Here is a 20,706-nt window from a genome sequence, read left to right on the forward strand (position 1 = left end):
GTAAACACTGAACCACACAGAGAGTACTATCACTATGGTACATTATGTAAACACTGAAACACACAGAGGTAACTATCGCAATGGTACATGATGTAATCACTGAAACACACACAGAGAACTATCACTATGGTACATGATGGAAACACTGAAACACACAGAGATAACTATCACTATGGTGCATGATGGAAACACTTAAACACACAGAGAGAACTCTCTCTATGGTACATGATGTAAACACTGAAACACTCAGAGAGAACTATCACCATTTTACATGATGTAAACATTGAAACACACAGGGATAACTATCACTATGGTCCATGATGTAAACACAGAAACACACAGAGAGAACTATCACTATGGTACTTGGTGTAAACACTGAAACACACAGAGAGTACTGTTACTATGGTACATGATGGAAACACTGAAACACACAGAGAGAACTTTCACCATGATACATGGTGTAAACACCGAAATACACAGAGAGAACTATGACTATGGTACATGATGTAAACAATGAAACAGAGAGAGAGATATATCACCATTGTACATGATGTAAAGGCTGAAACACACAGAGAGAACTATCACTATGGTACATGATGGAAACACTGAAACACACAGAGAGAACTATCGCTATTGTCCATGATGTAATTACTGAAAGGCACAGATAGAACTATCACCATTGTACATGATGTAAAGGCTGAAACACACAGAGAGAACTATCACTATGGTACATGATGGAAACAATGAAACACACAGAGAGAACTATCACTTTGGTACATGATGTAATCACCGAAACACACAGTGAACTATCACTATGGTACATGATGTACACACTGAAACACACAGAGAGAACTATCACTATGGTGCATGATGGAAACACTTAAACACACAGAGAGAACTATCACTATGGTACTTGTTGTAAACACTGAAACACACAGAGAGTACTATTACTATGGTACATGATGGAAACACTGAAACACACAGAGAGAACTTTCACGGTGGTACATGATGTAAACACTGAACCACACAGAGAGAACTATCACTATGGTACATTATGTAAACACTGAAATACACAGAGATAACTATCGCAATGGTACATGGTGTAAACAATGAAACACACAGAGAGAACTATCACTATGGTACATGATGTAAACACTGATACACACAGAGAGAGCTATCACTATGGTACATGATGTAATCACTGAAACACACACAGAGAACTATCACTATGGTACATGATGTAAACACTGAAACACACAGAGAGAACTATCACTATGGTGCATGGTGTAGACACAGAAATACACAGAGATAACTAGCACTATGGTACATTATGTAAACACTGAAATACACAGAGATAACTATCGCAATGGTACATGGTGTAAACAATGAAACACACAGAGAGAGCTATCACTATGGTACATGATGTAAACACTGAAACACACAGACAGAACTATCACCATGGTGCATGGTGTAGACACTGAAATACACAGAGATAACTATCACTATGGTACATGATGTACACACTGAAACACACAGAGAGAACTATCACGGTGGTACATGATGTAAACACTGAAACACACAGAGGTAACTATCGCAATGGTACATGATGTAATCACTGAAACACACACAGAGAACTATCACTATGGTACATGATGGAAACACTGAAACACACAGAGATAACTATCACTATGGTGCATGATGGAAACACTTAAACACACAGAGAGAACTCTCTCTATGGTACATGATGTAAACACTGAAACACTCAGAGAGAACTATCACCATTTTACATGATGTAAACATTGAAACACACAGAGAGAACTATCACTATGGTACATGATGTAAACATTGAAACACACAGGGATAACTATCACTATGGTCAATGATGTAAACACTGAAATACACAGAGATAACTATCACAATGGTACATGATGTAAACAATGAAACACACAGAGAGAACTATCACTATGGTACATGATGTAAACACTGATACACACAGAGAGAGCTATCACTATGGTACATGATGTAATCACTGAAACACACACAGAGAACTATCACTATGGTACATGATGTAAACACTGAAACACACAGAGAGAACTATCACTATGGTACATGATGTAAACATTGAAACACACAGGGATAACTATCACTATGGTCAATGATGTAAACACTGAAATACACAGAGATAACTATCACAATGGTACATGATGTAAACAATGAAACACACAGAGAGAACTATCACTATGGTACATGATGTAAACACTGATACACACAGAGAGAGCTATCACTATGGTACATGATGTAATCACTGAAACACACACAGAGAACTGTCACTATGGTACATGATGTAAACACTGAAACACACAGAGAGAACTATCACCATGGTGCATGGTGTAGACACAGAAATACACAGAGATAACTAGCACCATGGTACATGATGTACACACTGAAACACACAGAGAGAACTATCACGGTGGTACATGATGTAAACACTGAACCACACAGAGAGAACTATCACTATGGTACATTATGTAAACACTGAAACACACAGAGGTAACTATCGCAATGGTACATGATGTAATCACTGAAACACACACAGAGAACTATCACTATGGTACATGATGGAAACACTGAAACACACAGAGATAACTATCACTATGGTGCATGATGGAAACACTTAAACACACAGAGAGAACTCTCTCTATGGTCCATGATGTAAACACAGAAACACACAGAGAGAACTATCACTATGGTACTTGGTGTAAACACTGAAACACACAGAGAGTACTGTTACTATGGTACATGATGGAAACACTGAAACACACAGAGAGAACTTTCACCATGATACATGGTGTAAACACTGAAATACACAGAGATAACTATGACTATGGTACATGATGTACACACTGAAACACACAGAGAGAACTATCACGGTGGTACATGATGTAAACACTGAACCACACAGAGAGAACTATCACTATGGTACATGATGGAAACACTGAAACACACAGAGAGAAATATCACGATGGTACATGATGGAAGCACTCAAACACACAGAGAGGACTATTACTATGGTACATGATGGAAACACTGAAACACACAGAGAGAACTATCACAATGGTACATGATGTAAACACTGAAACACACAGAGAGAACTATCACCATGGTGCATGGTGTAAACACTGAAATACACAGAGATAACTATCACTATGGTACATGATGTACACACTGAAACACACAGAGAGAACTATCACGGTGGTACATGATGTAAACACTGAACCACACAGAGAGAACTATCACTATGGTACATGATGGAAACACTGAAACACACAGAGAGAAATATCACGATGGTACATGATGGAAGCACTCAAACACACAGAGAGGACTATTACTATGGTACATGATGGAAACACTGAAACACACAGAGAGAACTATCACCATGGTGCATGGTGTAAACACTGAAATACACAGAGATAACTATCACTATGGTACATGATGTACACACTGAAACACACAGAGAGAACTATCACGGTGGTACATGATGTAAACACTGAACCACACAGAGAGAACTATCACTATGGTACATTATGTAAACACTGAAATACACAGAGATAACGATCGCAATGGTACATGGTGTCAACAATGAAACACACAGAGAGAACTATCACTATGGTACATGATGTAAACACTGATACACACAGAGAGAGCTATCACTATGGTACATGATGTAATCACTGAAACACACACAGAGAACTATCACTATGGTGCATGATGGAAACACTTAAACACACAGAGAGAACTCTCTCTATGGTACATGATGTAAACACTGAAACACTCAGAGAGAACTATCACCATTTTACATGATGTAAACATTGAAACACACAGGGATAACTATCACTATGGTCCATGATGTAAACACAGAAACACACAGAGAGAACTATCACTATGGTACTTGGTGTAAACACTGAAACACACAGAGAGAACTTTCACCATGGTACATGGTGTAAACACCGAAATACACAGAGAGAACTATCACTATAGTACATGATGTAAACAATGAAACAGAGAGAGAGAGATATCACTATGGTACATGATGTAAAGACTGAAACACACAGATAGACTTATCACTATGGTACACGATGGAAACACTGAAACACACAGAGAGAACTATCGCTATTGTCCATGATGTAATTACTGAAAGGCACAGAGAGAACTATCACTATGGTACATGATGGAAACAATGAAACACACAGAGAGAACTATCACTTTGGTACATGATGTAAATACTGAAACACAAAGAGAGAACTATCACTATGGTCCATGATGTAAACACAGAAACACACAGAGAGAACTATCACTATGGTACTTGGTGTAAACACTGAAACACACAGAGAGAGCTATCACTATGGTACATGATGTAAACACTGAAACACACAGAGAGAACTATCACAATGGTACATGATGTAAACACTCAAACACACAGAGAGGACTATTACTATGGTACATGATGGAAACACTGAAACACACAGAGAGAACTATCACCATGGTGCATGGTGTAAACACTGAAATACACAGAGATAACTATCACTATGGTACATGATGTACACACTGAAACACACAGAGAGAACTATCACGGTGGTACATGATGTAAACACTGAACCACACAGAGAGAACTATCGCAATGGTACATGATGTAAACAATGAAACACACAGAGAGAACTATCACTATGGTACATGATGTAAACACTGATATACACAGAGAGAGCTCTCACTATGGTACATGATGTAATCACTGAAACACACACAGAGAACTATCACTATGGTACATGATGTAAACACTGAAACACACAGAGAGAACTATCACCATGGTGCATGGTGTAGACACTGAAATACACAGAGATAACTATCACTATGGTACATGATGTACACACTGAAACACTCAGTGAGAACTATCACCATTTTACATGATGTAAACATTGAAACACACAGGGATAACTATCACTATGGTCCATGATGTAAACACAGAAACACACAGAGAGAACTATCACTATGGTACATGATGTACACACTGAAACACACAGAGAGAACTATCACGGTGGTACATGATGTAAACACTGAACCACACAGAGAGTACTATCACTATGGTACATTATGTAAACACTGAAACACACAGAGGTAACTATCGCAATGGTACATGATGTAATCACTGAAACACACACAGAGAACTATCACTATGGTACATGATGGAAACACTGAAACACACAGAGATAACTATCACTATGGTGCATGATGGAAACACTTAAACACACAGAGAGAACTCTCTCTATGGTACATGATGTAAACACTGAAACACTCAGAGAGAACTATCACCATTTTACATGATGTAAACATTGAAACACACAGGGATAACTATCACTATGGTCCATGATGTAAACACAGAAACACACAGAGAGAACTATCACTATGGTACTTGGTGTAAACACTGAAACACACAGAGAGTACTGTTACTATGGTACATGATGGAAACACTGAAACACACAGAGAGAACTTTCACCATGATACATGGTGTAAACACCGAAATACACAGAGAGAACTATGACTATGGTACATGATGTAAACAATTAAACAGAGAGAGATATATCACCATTGTACATGATGTAATCACTGAAACACACAGAGAGAACTATCACTATGGTACATGATGTAAACACTGAAACACACAGAGAGAACTATCACCATGGTGCATGGTGTAGACACAGAAATACACAGAGATAACTAGCACTATGGTACATGATGTACACACTGAAACACACAGAGAGAACTATCACGGTGGTACATGATGTAAACACTGAACCACACAGAAAGAACTATCACTATGGTACATTATGTAAACACTGAAACACACAGAGGTAACTATCGCAATGGTACATGATGTAATCACTGAAACACACACAGAGAACTATCACTATGGTACATGATGGAAACACTGAAACACACAGAGATAACTATCACTATGGTGCATGATGGAAACACTTAAACACACAGAGAGAACTCTCTCTATGGTACATGATGTAAACACTGAAACACTCAGAGAGAACTATCACCATTTTACATGATGTAAACATTGAAACACACAGGGATAACTATCACTATGGTCCATGATGTAAACACAGAAACACACAGAGAGAACTATCACTATGGTACTTGGTGTAAACACTGAAACACACAGAGAGTACTGTTACTATGGTACATGATGGAAACACTGAAACACACAGAGAGAACTTTCACCATGATACATGGTGTAAACACCAAATACACAGAGAGAACTATGACTATGGTACATGATGTAAACAATGAAACAGAGAGAGATATATCACTATGGTACATGATGTAAAGACTGAAACACACAGAGAGACTTATCACTACGGTACACGATGGAAACACTGAAACACACAGAGAACTATCACTATGGTACATGATGGAAACACTGAAACACACAGAGAAACTATCACTATGGTACATGATGTAAACACTGAAACACACAGAGAGAACTATCACCATTGTACATGATGTAAAGGCTGAAACACACAGAGAGAACTATCACTATGGTACATGATGGAAACACTGAAACACACAGAGAGAACTATCACTATGGTACATGATGTAAACACTGAAACACACAGAGAGAACTATCGCTATTGTCCATGATGTAATTACTGAAAGGCACAGAGAGAACTATCACCATTGTACATGATGTAAAGGCTGAAACACACAGAGAGAACTATCACTATGGTACATGATGGAAACACTGAAACACACAGAGAGAACTATCACTTTGGTACATGATGTAATCACCGAAACACACAGAGAGAACTATCACTATGGTACATGATGTAAACACTGAAACACACAGAGAGAACTATCGCTATTGTCCATGATGTAATTACTGAAAGGCACAGAGAGAACTATCACCATTGTACATGATGTAAAGGCTGAAACACACAGAGAGAACTATCACTATGGTACATGATGGAAACAATGAAACACACAGAGAGAACTATCACTTTGGTACATGATGTAATCACCGAAACACACAGTGAACTATCACTATGGTACATGATGTAAACACTGAAACACACAGAGAGAACTATCACCATGGTGCATGGTGTAAACACTGAAATACACAGAGATAACTATCACTATGGTACATGATGTACACACTGAAACACACAGAGAGAACTATCACGGTGGTACATGATGTAAACACTGAACCACACAGAGAGAACTATCACTATGGTACATTATGTAAACACTGAAACACACAGAGATAACTATTGCAATGGTACATGATGTAATAACTGAAACACACACAGAGAACTATCACTATGGTACATGATGGAAACACTGAAACACACAGCGATAACTATCACTATGGTCCATGATGTAAACACAGAAACACACAGAGAGAACTATCACTATGGTACTTGGTGTAAACACTGAAACACACGGAGAGAACTTTCACCATGGTACATGGTGTAAACACCGAAATACACAGAGAGAACTATCACTATGGTACATGATGTAAACAATGAAACAGAGAGAGAGATATATCACTATGGTACATGATGTAAAGACTGAAACACACAGAGAGACTTATCACTACGGTACACGATGGAAACACTGAAACACACAGAGAAAACTATCACTATGGTACATGATGGAAACACTGAAACACACAGAGAGAACTATCACTATGGTACATGATGGAAACACTGAAACACACAGAGAGAACTATCGCTATTGTCCATGATGTATTTACTGAAAGGCACAGAGAGAACTATCACCATTGTACATGATGTAAAGGCTGAAACACACAGAGAGAACTATCACTATGGTACATGATGTAAACACTGAAACACAAAGAGAGAACTATCACTATGGTACATGATGTAAAGACTGAAACACACCGAGAGAACTATCACTATGGTACATGATGGAAACACAGGGCTGGACCACAGATATTAATTTCCTAGTAGTCAGAGTTGTTGTTGTTGTTGTTGTTGTTGTTGTTGTTGTTGTCTGCAGTGGAAAGTGTCAAAGGATTCGTCTGAAGTCAGTCAGCTGTTCAGTCAGTTGGGACAAACTACAAACTACAAACAAAAGAGGAGACTCAGATACAAACTAATATGACCCCACTATGGAAAAGGGAGACTCAGCTACAAACTAATATGACCCCACGATGGAAAGAGGAGACTCAGCTACAAACTAATATGACCCCACTATGGAAAGAGGAGACTCAGATACAAACTAATATGACCCCACGATGGAAAGAGGAGACTCTCAGCTACAAACTAATATGACCCCACGATGGAAAGAGGAGACTCAGCTACAAACTAATATGACCCCACTATGGAAGGGGAGACTCAGTTACAAACTAATATGACCCCACTATGGAAAGAGGAGACTCAGCTACAAACTAATATGACCCCACTATGGAAGGGGAGACTCTCAGATACAAACTAATATGACCCCACGATGGAAAGAGGAGACTCAGCTACAAACTAATATGACCCCACTATGGAAGGGGAGACTCTCAGATACAAACTAATATGACCCCACGATGGAAAGAGGAGACTCTCAGCTACAAACTAATATGACCCCACCATGGAAAGAGGAGACTCAGCTACAAACTAATATGACCCCACTATGGAAGGGGAGACTCTCAGATACAAACTAATATGACCCCACTATGGAAAGAGGAGACTCTCAGCTACAAACTAATATGACCCCACGATGGAAAGAGGAGACTCAGCTACAAACTAATATGACCCCACGATGGAAAGAGGAGACTCAGCTACAAACTAATATGACCCCACTATGGAAAGAGGAGACTCAGCTACAAACTAATATGACCCCACGATGGAAAGAGGAGACTCAGCTACAAACTAATATGACCCCACTATGGAAGGGGAGACTCTCAGATACAAACTAATATGACCCCACGATGGAAAGAGGAGACTCTCAGCTACAAACTAATATGACCCCACCATGGAAAGAGGAGACTCAGCTACAAACTAATATGACCCCACTATGGAAGGGGAGACTCTCAGATACAAACTAATATGACCCCACTATGGAAAGAGGAGACTCTCAGCTACAAACTAATATGACCCCACGATGGAAAGAGGAGACTCAGCTACAAACTAATATGACCCCACGATGGAAAGAGGAGACTCAGCTACAAACTAATATGACCCCACTATGGAAGGGGAGACTCAGTTACAAACTAATATGACCCCACTATGGAAAGAGGAGACTCAGCTACAAACTAATATGACCCCACTATGGAAGGGGGAGACTCTCAGATACAAACTAATATGACCCCACGATGGAAAGAGGAGACTCAGCTACGAACTAATATGACCCCACTATGGAAGGGGAGACTCTCAGATACAAACTAATATGACCCCACTATGGAAAGGGGAGACTCAGCTACAAACTAATATGACCCCACTATGGAAGGGGAGACTCAGCTACAAACTAACATGACCCCACTATGGAAAGAGGAGACTCAGCTACAAACTAATATGACCCCACGATGGAAGGGGAGACTCAGCTACAAACTAATATGACCCCACGATGGAAAGAGGAGACTCAGCTACAAACTAATATGACCCCACTATGGAAACAGGAGACTCAGGTACAAACTAATATGACCCCACGATGGAAAGAGGAGACTCAGCTACAAACTAACATGACCCCACTATGGAAGGGGAGACTCAGCTACAAACTAATATGACCCCACTATGGAAAGAGGAGACTCAGCTACAAACTAATATGACCCCACGATGGAAAGAGGAGACTCAGCTACAAACTAACATGACCCCACTATGGAAGGGGAGACTCAGCTACAAACTAATATGACCCCACTATGGAAAGAGGAGACTCAGCTACAAACTAATATGACCCCACGATGGAAAGAGGAGACTCAGCTACAAACTAACATGACCCCACTATGGAAGGGGAGACTCAGCTACAAACTAATATGACCCCACTATGGAAAGAGGAGACTCAGCTACAAACTAATATGACCCCACGATGGAAAGAGGAGACTCAGCTACAAACTAATATGACCACACTATGGAAAGAGGAGACTCAGCTACAAACTAATATGACCCCACGATGGAAAGAGGAGACTCAGCTACAAACTAACATGACCCCACTATGGAAGGGGGAGACTCAGCTACAAACGAACATGACCCCACGATGGAAAGAGGGAGACTCAGCTACAAACTAATATGACCCCACTATGGAAAGGGGACTCTCAGCTACAAACTAACATGACCCCACTATGGAAAGAGGAGACTCTCAGCTACAAACTAACATGACCCCACTATGGAAACAGGAGACTCAGCTACAAACTAACATGACCCCACTATGGAAAGTGGAGACTCTCAGCTACAAACTAACATGACCCCACTATGGAAACAGGAGACTCAGCTACAAACTAATATGACCCCATTATGGAAGGGGAGACTCAGCTACAAACTAATATGACCCCACTATGGAAGGGGAGACTCAGCTACAAACTAATATGACCCCACTATGGAAGGGGGAGACGCAGCTACAAACTAATATGACCCCACTATGGAAAGAGGAGACTCAGATACAAACTAATATGACCCCACTATGGAAAGAGGAGACTCAGATACAAACTAATATGACCCCACTATGGAAGGGGGAGACTCAGCTACAAACTAATATGACCCCACTATGGAAAGAGGAGACTCAGCTACAAACTAATATGACCCCACTATGGAAACAGGAGACTCAGCTACAAACTAATATGACCCCACTATGGAAAGAGGAGACTCAGCTACAAACTAATATGACCCCACGATGGAAGGGGAAGACTCAGCTACAAACTAATATGACCCCACTATGGAAGGGGAGACTCAGCTAAAAACTAATATGACCCCACTATGGAAAGAGGAGACTCAGCTACAAACTAATATGATCCCACTATGGAAAGGGGAGACTCTCAGCTACAAACTAATATGACCCCACTATGGAAAGGGGAGACTCTACGACCACCACAAGTGTCAAGGGACTCGTCTGAAGGTAAATTATTATATTTCCTTAGGATAGACTCTCCAAAACCATATAGATATTAAACCATAAAGATATTAAACGACATAGATATTAAACCATACAGACATTAAACTATATAGATATTAAACTATTTAGGTATTAAACCATACAGATATGAAAATATATAGATACTAAACTATATAGATATTAAACCATATAGATATTAAACTATATAGATATTAAACTATACAGATATTAAACTATATAGATATTAAACTATATAGATATTAAACTACATAGATTTTAAACCATATAGATATGAAACTATATTGATACTAAACTATACAGATATTAAACTATATAGATATTAAACTATATTGATATTAAACTATATAATTTTTAAACTATATAGATATAAAACCATAAAGATTTTAAACCACATATATATATTAAACCATTTAGATAATATTCAACTCACAGAGTTGAAAACAGGTTCGTTCCATCTCCATGTGTCGATCACTAACTGTATCTAAACTCTAATGACTTGTAGCCTGTCCATCCCGCCACCCACCTCTCCTCACCCATCTACACTTCCTCTTGAGAATATATACAGAGAGAGAGAGAGAGAGAGAGAGAGAGAGAGAGAGAGAGAGAGAGAGAGAGAGAGCGACAGAGAGATAGAGAAAGAGATGGAGACAAAGAGACACAGCTGCATGTGAGCTCACACATTTTCAGGATGTTTTTACAAAAAGATAGATTAGAGTTACTTTAATAAACTTAAATTTTTCCACAAGGATATATATAGGATAATACCCTCCATAATATAACATTCACTCCAAATGAAAACTCCATATCTACAACCTGATTTTGGACAAAACTACCTGGAATTATTCCTACAACCAAAGATTCTTATTTCCAAGATTTACAGCAAATGGTCTACAGCAAACAACCAACAGAAACCTGAAACACCATACAACCTGGAACTCAGTGAGTCATGTTTATTCTGAAGTCCAACCTGGAACTCAGTGAGTCATGTTTAGTCTGAAGTCCAACCTGGAACTCAGTGAGTCATGTTTAGTCTGAAGTCCAACCTGGAACTGAGTGAGTCATGTTTAGTATGGAGTCCAACCTGGAACTCAGTGAGTCATGTTTAGTCTGAAGTCCAACCTGGAACTGAGTGAGTCATGTTTAGTCTGAAGTCCAACCTGGAACTGAGTGAGTCATGTTTAGTATGAAGTCCAACCTGGAACTGAGTGAGTCATGTTTAGTCTGAAGTCCAGCCTGGAACTGAGTGAGTCATGTTTAGTATGAAGTCCAACCTGGAACTGAGTGAGTCATGTTTAGTATGAAGTCCAACCTGGAACTGAGTGAGTCATGTTTAGTATGAAGTCCAACCTGGAACTGAGTGAGCCAAGACGAAAATACATTACAATGATATATTTTACTTTATAAGGACTGAATGCTGCGTTAAGGCTACCAAGCCTGTTAGGACAGCTAGCAAGCTTGTTAGGACAGCTACCAAGCTTGCAAGGACAGCTACCAAGCTTGCTAGGACAGCTACCAAGCTTGTTAGGAAAGCTACCAAGCTTGTTAGGACAGCTACCAAGCTTGTTAGGACAGCTACCAAGCTTGCTAGGACAGCTACCAAGCTTGCTACAGTGGTTCTTCCTGTAAAAGTTGTGTCAAACTACAGCACACCTTGCTGCCTCAGAATTCTATAGCATGTTATTTAATTATTTAATTAATAATTATTTAATTATTTAGTATGTTTTAAGTTCGTCGGCGTAGCGCAGTAGCGCCTCTTCAACCTCAGGAGGCTGAAGAAATTCGGCTTGTCACCAAAAGCACTCAGAAACTTCTACAGATGCACAATCGAGAGCATCCAGTCGGGCTGTATCACCGCCTGGTACGGCAACTGCTCCGCCCACGACCATAAGGCTATCCAGAGGTATAGTGAGATCTGCACAACGCATCAACGGAGGCAAACTACCTGCCCTCCAGGACACCTACACCACCCGATGTCACAGGAAGGCCATAAAGTTCATCAAGGACAGCAACCACCCGAGCCACTGCCTGTTCACCCCGCTATCATCCAGAAGGCGAGGTCAGTACAGGTGCATCAATGCGGGGACCAAGAGACTGAAAAACAGCTTCTATCTCAAGGCCATCAGACTATTAAAGCATTAGACCTCCCACTAAAGGCTTCAGTCATACAAAAGGTAAACTTAAATCCGAACTGGTTGGAGATTATAAGAGTACATGGCCATAAAGGCCAGATTCATTTTTCAAGCTGTTCAAACATTTATAGATGACCAGCAGGGTCAAATAATATAAACAGTGGTTTTAGAGGGTGCAACCTTAGGAGTAAATGTCAGTTGGCTTTTCATAGCTGAGCATTCAGAGGTCAAGAGGTCAAGAGAGAGAGAGAGAGAGAGAGAGAGAAAGAGAGCTGCATGTGAGCTGAGAGAGTACCGAAACACACACAGTGATGTGTGGAATCCAGCAATAAGAATGGCAGTTTAATATGCAGATCACCTCCTATTACCCTTCCCAGAGTTTAAAAAATGGTCTGTGTTCAATTATTAGTGACATTGTGGCATTTAAGGCATGTGGCCAACTATTTCAACTATGGTCTTGATAAATAAATGAGATTTTTATTTTTCACTGAATCTCTGTTTTGGTACAATTAGGGTGTGGAAATGTTAGGATTATTTTGCTCTGTAGCCTACTCACGACCGTCCACGTTGTACAGCGCCATAACCCTGATGGTTTTGTTTTTTATTTTCTTGGAATAGAAACACCATAATATTAATCAAATGAATTAAGCTACATTTCTTAAAATCATTCCCATATACTATGTTCTTACAAAAAAAGATATCTAGTACAGCCAATATTTTAAAAAATCTACTGCTTCTCAAAGATGCCCTCTGGCGGTGACACTAGCACTAACTAAAAGTAACAATGGCTGACACTTAAATCAAATCAAATCAAATTGTATTTGTCACATACACATGGTTAGCAGATGTGAATGCGAGTGTAGCGAAATGCTTGTGCTTCTAGTTCCGACAATGCAGTAATAACCAACGAGTAATCTAACCTAACAATTCCAAAACTACTACCTTATACACACAAGTGTAAAGGGATGAAGAACATGTACATAAAGATATATGAATGAGTGATGGTACAGAAAGGCATAGGCAAGATGCAGTAGATGGTATCGAGTGCAGTATACATATGAGATGAGTAATGTAGGGTATGTCAACATTATATTAGGTGGCATTGTTTAAAGTAGGTAGTGATACATTTTTTTTTACATCCATTTCCATCAATTTCCATTATTAAAGTGAGTTGGAGTTGAGTCAGTGTGTTGGCAGAATCCACTCAATGTTAGTGGTGGCTGTTCAAAATGTAAAAATATTTAAATAATTTCTACCCTCTGATCTCATATTCATTATATAAATAGGCCCATGTGCTCCTCCATCAGATGAACCGCACTAAAGCGATTTTATTAAAGTTTGTAATATTGTCATAATATTGTCATAGTGATCTGTTATCCAAAGATTATTATTATTGTTATTATTATTATTAACACTGCATTATAATTATATAAAAGCCACCTAGATATTCTGTGTTTTTATTTGAAGTAGTGATGGACAGCTAGATCGAATTACATTTAGAGGATTCTAAATTCATATCCAATTACAATGCAGGGTTAGTAATACATTAATATATTAGTTGATGCACTGAGCTGCCCCAAATTTAGCTTAATTAATTTGATTCATATTATGGTGTTTCTATTCCAAGAAAAATTCAAACGAAACCCTCAGGGTATCCGTTAGGAAAATATGGTTAGAGAGTTGGACTAGTAACCGAAAGGTTGCAAGTTCATATCCCGAGCTGACAAGGTATAAATCCGTCCTTCTGCCCCTGAACAGGCAGTTAACCCACTGTTCCCTGGCCGTCATTGAAAATAAGAATTTGTTCTTAACTGACTTGCCAGGTTCAATAAAGAATAAATAAATGTGTAACGCTGCTTCGAGGGTGGCTGTTGTCGATGTGTTCCTGGTTTGTCAAGTTCTGTTGTCAGAAGAGGAATGGAAATGTCAGGGTGAACCTGACGATCTTGCCACATATGAGCAGAATGGTACCGCCCTGAACCCCCATTGATTACAGTGGCCTATGATAGAAACAGTAGATCAATTAAGCATTTAAAGTGACTACAACACACAAAAGCTGAGTACAGAAACACATGTTAAGAATCTAGCAAAACGAACTACTTTCTTGGGAACAATGCATTCTCCACGGATGGTTGTCGGCATGGTTGTATGCTCTGCAAAAACACATTCACGTCTTTAGTACACAATTATCGATTTTATTACACACATTGATAGGCTATATACATTGTTTTAAGAGTACAAGGACAGAGAGCTGTTTGGCATCTGTGTTGGCTCTAAGACCATTTAACACTTGAACTAAGGCTGTTTCTGTGCTGTGGTGGGCACCAAAACTAGATAGGATTTTTTTTAAACAGTTGTCAATTTAAAAAATAATGTAGCTCTTGGAACACCAACTAATCCAGAACTCTGCTTAAGAGTTAATAATGTCTAAGAGCTGAGGAATGTAGATTCATTTCTTCAGAAGGGGTTTCACCATAACAGATTTTAGTGCAGCGGGGAAAGTGTCTGTGAACAGGGAGGGATAAACAATAGCTTGCACTTCTTCTTCAAAACAGGTTTTGATTGTATATCTGAAGGTGGTGGGGATAGGATGGAGAAGGCAGGTAGAAGGTGGTGGGGATAGGATGGAGAAGGCAGGTAGAAGGTGGTGGGGATAGGATGGAGAAGGCAGGTAGAAGGTGGTGGGGATAGGATGGAGAAGGCAGGTAGAAGGTTAAGTTGTGATGTCACTTTCCCGAACATGTCTGTGTCGACCAGGGTAAAAAATCCATGGTACCTTTGTGTGGTAGGCTGGTACACATATCATCAGACTTCCAGTCAGGTCTTGACTGATACCTAGTCTAATGTTGAATCTTATCTCTGAAATATGCTGCATTTAGATGTGTAGAGTTCACATAGGTTTGCGGGGTAGGATTTTCATTCAGTATTACCCTGAGCTGTGGGAAACAAGGTAGTATAAATCCCCAGTGGTGATCAAAGCAACATCAACAATAGAGGATATGTCAATAGAAAGCCCCTTGGTAATAACCAGGTCCAGAGTATGGCTGTGGTTATGGGTGGGTCCAGTAGAAAACCCCTTGGTAATAACCAGGTCCAAAGTATGTCTGTGGTTATGGGTGGGCCCAGTAGAAAATTCCTTGGTAATAACCAGGTCCAGAGTATGGCTGTGGTTACGGGTGGGTCCAGTAGAAAGCCCTTGGTAATAACCAGGTCCAGAGTATGGCTGTGGTTACGGGTGGGTCCAGTAGAAAGCCCCTTGGTAATAACCAGGTCCAGAGTATGGCTGTGGTTATGGGTGGGCCCAGTAGAAATCCCCTTGGTAATAACCAGGTCCAGAGTATGGCTGTGGTTATGGGTGGGTCCAGTAGGACGCCCTTGGTAATAACCTTGTCCAGAGTATGGCTGTGGTTATGGGTGGGCCCAGGAGAAAGCCCTTCTCAAGGACAACATACAATAGTTCAGAGAAACCAGTAAAGAACGTGGCCAAAACAGGGTTATGATGCTCTGGTCTGGTGGGTGATATTTAAACACTATAACATGATGCTCTGGTCTGGTGGCTGACATTTAAACAGTATAAGATGATGCTCTGGTCTGGTGGCTGTCATTTAAACATTATAACATGATGCTCTGGTCTGGTGGCTGACATTGAAACAGTTTAACATGATGCTCTGGTCTGGTGGCTGACATTGAAACAGTTTAACATGATGCTCTGGTCTGATGGCTGACATTTAAACAGTATAACATGATGCTCTGGTCTGGTGGCTGACATTTAAACAGTATAACATGAAGCTCAAAATACCCAAAGTCACCAAGCCAAATGTCCTTTCAAATGATATCATTAGTAAAAATAGAGGCTGTCTCTTCCCCACATATAGACTTATCAGAGCAGTAGATCTCTGTATATTAGAGGTTATAGCTGTAGGTCTATAGATGTATATATATAGAGAGAGACTTATCAGATCAGTAGGTCTGTGTCTGTTTGAGGTTATAGCTCTATGTCTATAGATGTATATATATATATATATATATATATAGTGTCACGTTCTTCGTCGGGCGAAAGAGAGGAGGACCAAAATGCAGCGTGATGATTTTCCAATTTTAATTGAAAACTACTGGACCCTGGTCGTAAGTACTGGACCCTGGAGGCGCACTGGTGGCCTGGTGCGTGGTGCCGGCACTGGTGGTACCGGGCTGGGCGAGTGCGGGGAGCAGGCTTACAGGGCTGTGGAGGCCTACTGGAGGTCTGGAGTGTAGAGCTGACTGGAGGGGAACTCCACCTCCCCATTCAGCTGAAAAGGTGGCGCAGGGAATTCAAAAATATTCTTTAGAAATATTTAACTTTCACACATTAACAAGTCCAATCCATCAAATGAAAGATAAACATCTTGTTCATCTACCCATCATGTCCGATTTTTAAAATGTTTTACAGCGAAAACACAACATATATTTATGTTAGACCACCATCAAATCAAAGGTAAAACGCGGTTTACATTGAAGCCATGTTCAGAACTGCCTCCAAAATATCCGGAGGAATTATAGAAAGCTACTGTCAGGACCCGGTTACGAACCTGGGTCGCCGGAGTGAGAAACAGTCACTTAACCAACTGAGCCACGAATAGTCAGCAGAACCCAGAAGATGAGGCAGACACAGCAGTACTTAAGACGGTGTATTTAATAAAGTAAAAAGTAAAAAGGAGAAGTCCTTCAATACAAAATGGCAAATCCAAAAGGTGGTAGATATAGCACAAAAAAGCCTCAAGAGATACTCAAAAAACAAAAACAGAATTCCACAAGAGCGTCCACCGGAATCGACAAGAATACACAGAACACTAGGGCTGGGTGCTAACATACAAACACAGAGCACAGAACTGAGGGAAACTAAGGGTTTAAATACAATCAGGGGAAACGAGGCACAGGTGCAAATAATAATGGGAATCAAGGGAAAAAAACATAAGGTCAAAAAGCACAATGGGGGCATCTAGTGACCAAAACCCGGAACAACCCTGGCCAAATCCTGACAGCTACGCCAGATAACAGAAATACTCATCATAAACTTTGACTAAAGATACATGTTCTACATATAATTAAAGATGGTTCTTAATGCAGACGTTACCGCCATGTTGGAGTCAAAAGAAATACGAAATTACTTCATAAATATTCCCCTACCTTTGATGATCTTTCATCAGAATGCAAGGAATCCTAGTTCCACAATAAATCGTTGTTTTGTTCCATTATGTCCATTACTAGTGTCCAATTAGCTGCATTTGCTATCACTTTCAGCTCATGAGAACTTGTTCTCAATTAGCCTACCTGGTTAAATAAAGGTTAAATAAATACAATAAATGTTACCTCTTAGTAGAAGTAGAATGTAGGATGGATTAGAGTCAACTACCACAATATGTTATAACCTGCTCAAGTTATGGATGTGTCACTGCAACCTTAAAGTTCCTCAATGATGTCACCATTGTCCTTGATCGTAAGAAATATTGTGTTGCTTTTTTATTGTCTTGTACTGTAGACCATTCCATTATTGTGGGCTTTTGACACGGTAGACAATTCCATTCTTGTGGACCGGCTAAGGAGTACTGATGTCTCTGAGGGGTCTTTGGCCTGGTTTGCTAACTACCTCTCTCAGAGAGTGCAGTGTATAAAGTCAGAAAATCTGCGGTCTCAGCCACTGCCTGTCACCAAGGGAGTACCCCAAGGCTCAATACTAGGCTCCACGCTCTTCTCAATTTACATCAACAACATTGCTCAGGCAGTAGGAAGCTCTCTCATCCATTTATATGCAGATGTAAGAGTCTTATACTCAGCTGGCCCCTCCCGGATTTTGTGTTAAATGCTCTACAACAAAGCTTGCTTAGAGTCCAACAAGCTTTCTCTGCCCTTAACCTTGTTCTGAACACCTCAAAAACAAAGGTCATGTGGTTTGGTAAGAAGAATGCCCCTCTTCCCACAGGTGTGATTACTACCTCTGAGGGTTTCTGAGGGTCCTTCTCTCAGCACATATCAAAGCTGCAGGATGAAGTTAAATCTAGTCTTGGTTTCCTCTATCGAACCTCTTTCACCCCAGCTGTCAAACTAACCCTGATTCAGATGACCATCCTAACCATGCTAGATTACGGAGACATAATTTATAGATCGGCAGATAAGGATGCTCTCGAGCGGCTCGATGTTCTTTACCATTCAGCCATCAGATTTGCCACCAATGCTAATTATAGGAAACATCACTGCACTCTATACTCCTCTGTAAACTGGTCATCTCTGTATAGCCGTTGTTGATGCTTATTTATTAAACCCACTTATGCCTCACTCCCCCTATCTGAGATATCTACTGCAGCCCTCATCCTCCTCATACACACCCGTTCTGCCAGTCACATTCTGTTAAAGTTCCCCAAAGCACACACATCCCTGGGTCGCTCCTCTTTTCAGTTTGCTGCAGCTAGTGACTACCAAAATATGCAACTGATATGAATGAATGCATTTAGGAGCATATAGCCTGGATATTGAATAGGAGTCAATAGCCTTGATATTGATAAGGAGTAAATATCCCGGGTATTGATAAGGAGTAAATAGCCCTGGTATTGATAAGGAGTAAATAGCCCAGGTATTGATAAGGGAGAACCGGACATAAGCAGGAGCCCCATTGGAAGAGATTTTGATCGGATTCTAAGTAGCACAGTATTGACTAGTCAATCATCTGATATGATTTACATTTCTAAGTGGTTCTGTATTGGATAAGTAAATACATGGCCACACTGATGAACTACTTCTGTGTTGAACAGGTGATCGTGTTGACGAGTGAGGCTGAGATCACCTGATCACCATAACAACCATCAGAATGGAACTCATGGAATTCTAATATAGAACTGTGAGTCACAATGCTGTATGTTGTTATATTGTAGCTCCACCTGCTGGAACAATAGTGGCATTTGATCAAATGTGATCTATTAACTGATACATGTATTATTCTGATTGGAATGTGTTTTAATATAATGTGTGTTGTATTATTCATTCAGCAGCTGTCCTTTAACATCAGTCATATACTGGTCATATACTGTGTAGCATTATGGTTGATACATTGTCAATGCCTTCACTTCTCATGTCTATACAGATCAACTGATAGGTGTTGTGGTTCAGGCATTATTGTCACAGGTTCAGTATAATGTTATACCGTTACATGTTACAGAGATAGAAAACATACAGGAGAGGAGAATTCAATTATTATAATTATTTACTTTATTTTCCCATTTTGATCTCATTATGTTATTTTGTTTAAACATAACTAATGTAGGCCTTTTGCTTTATTGTGTTTTGTGCAAACCCATTATTTTTCTATGAATCATCAGGATTTTGATTTCGTCTTTGTAGCAAATATAATTAAATAAATTATTTTCCTCAATCATGTAGCCTGTTTTTTAATCTGTTTCTTAATCTGTTC

The 20,706-nt window shown here is 39.8% G+C and overlaps 1 protein-coding gene across 1 annotated transcript in view; it reads right to left on the reverse strand.

Annotated features, from left to right (window-relative positions):
• LOC135532118 (Fc receptor-like protein 5) overlaps positions 1-13,846 on the reverse strand; it is a 31,084-nt gene extending 17,238 nt beyond the window's left edge. Inside the window, exon 1 of the mRNA XM_064959743.1 lies at positions 13,822-13,846. Coding sequence (XP_064815815.1) covers positions 13,822-13,846 — 25 coding nt within the window. The remainder of the gene's footprint in view (positions 1-13,821) is intronic.
• Between the last annotated feature and the right edge of the window lie 6,860 nt (positions 13,847-20,706).

Source organism: Oncorhynchus masou, unplaced genomic scaffold (genome assembly GCF_036934945.1).
Source record: "Oncorhynchus masou masou isolate Uvic2021 unplaced genomic scaffold, UVic_Omas_1.1 unplaced_scaffold_1733, whole genome shotgun sequence".
In the NCBI taxonomy this organism is placed as follows: domain Eukaryota; kingdom Metazoa; phylum Chordata; class Actinopteri; order Salmoniformes; family Salmonidae; genus Oncorhynchus; species Oncorhynchus masou.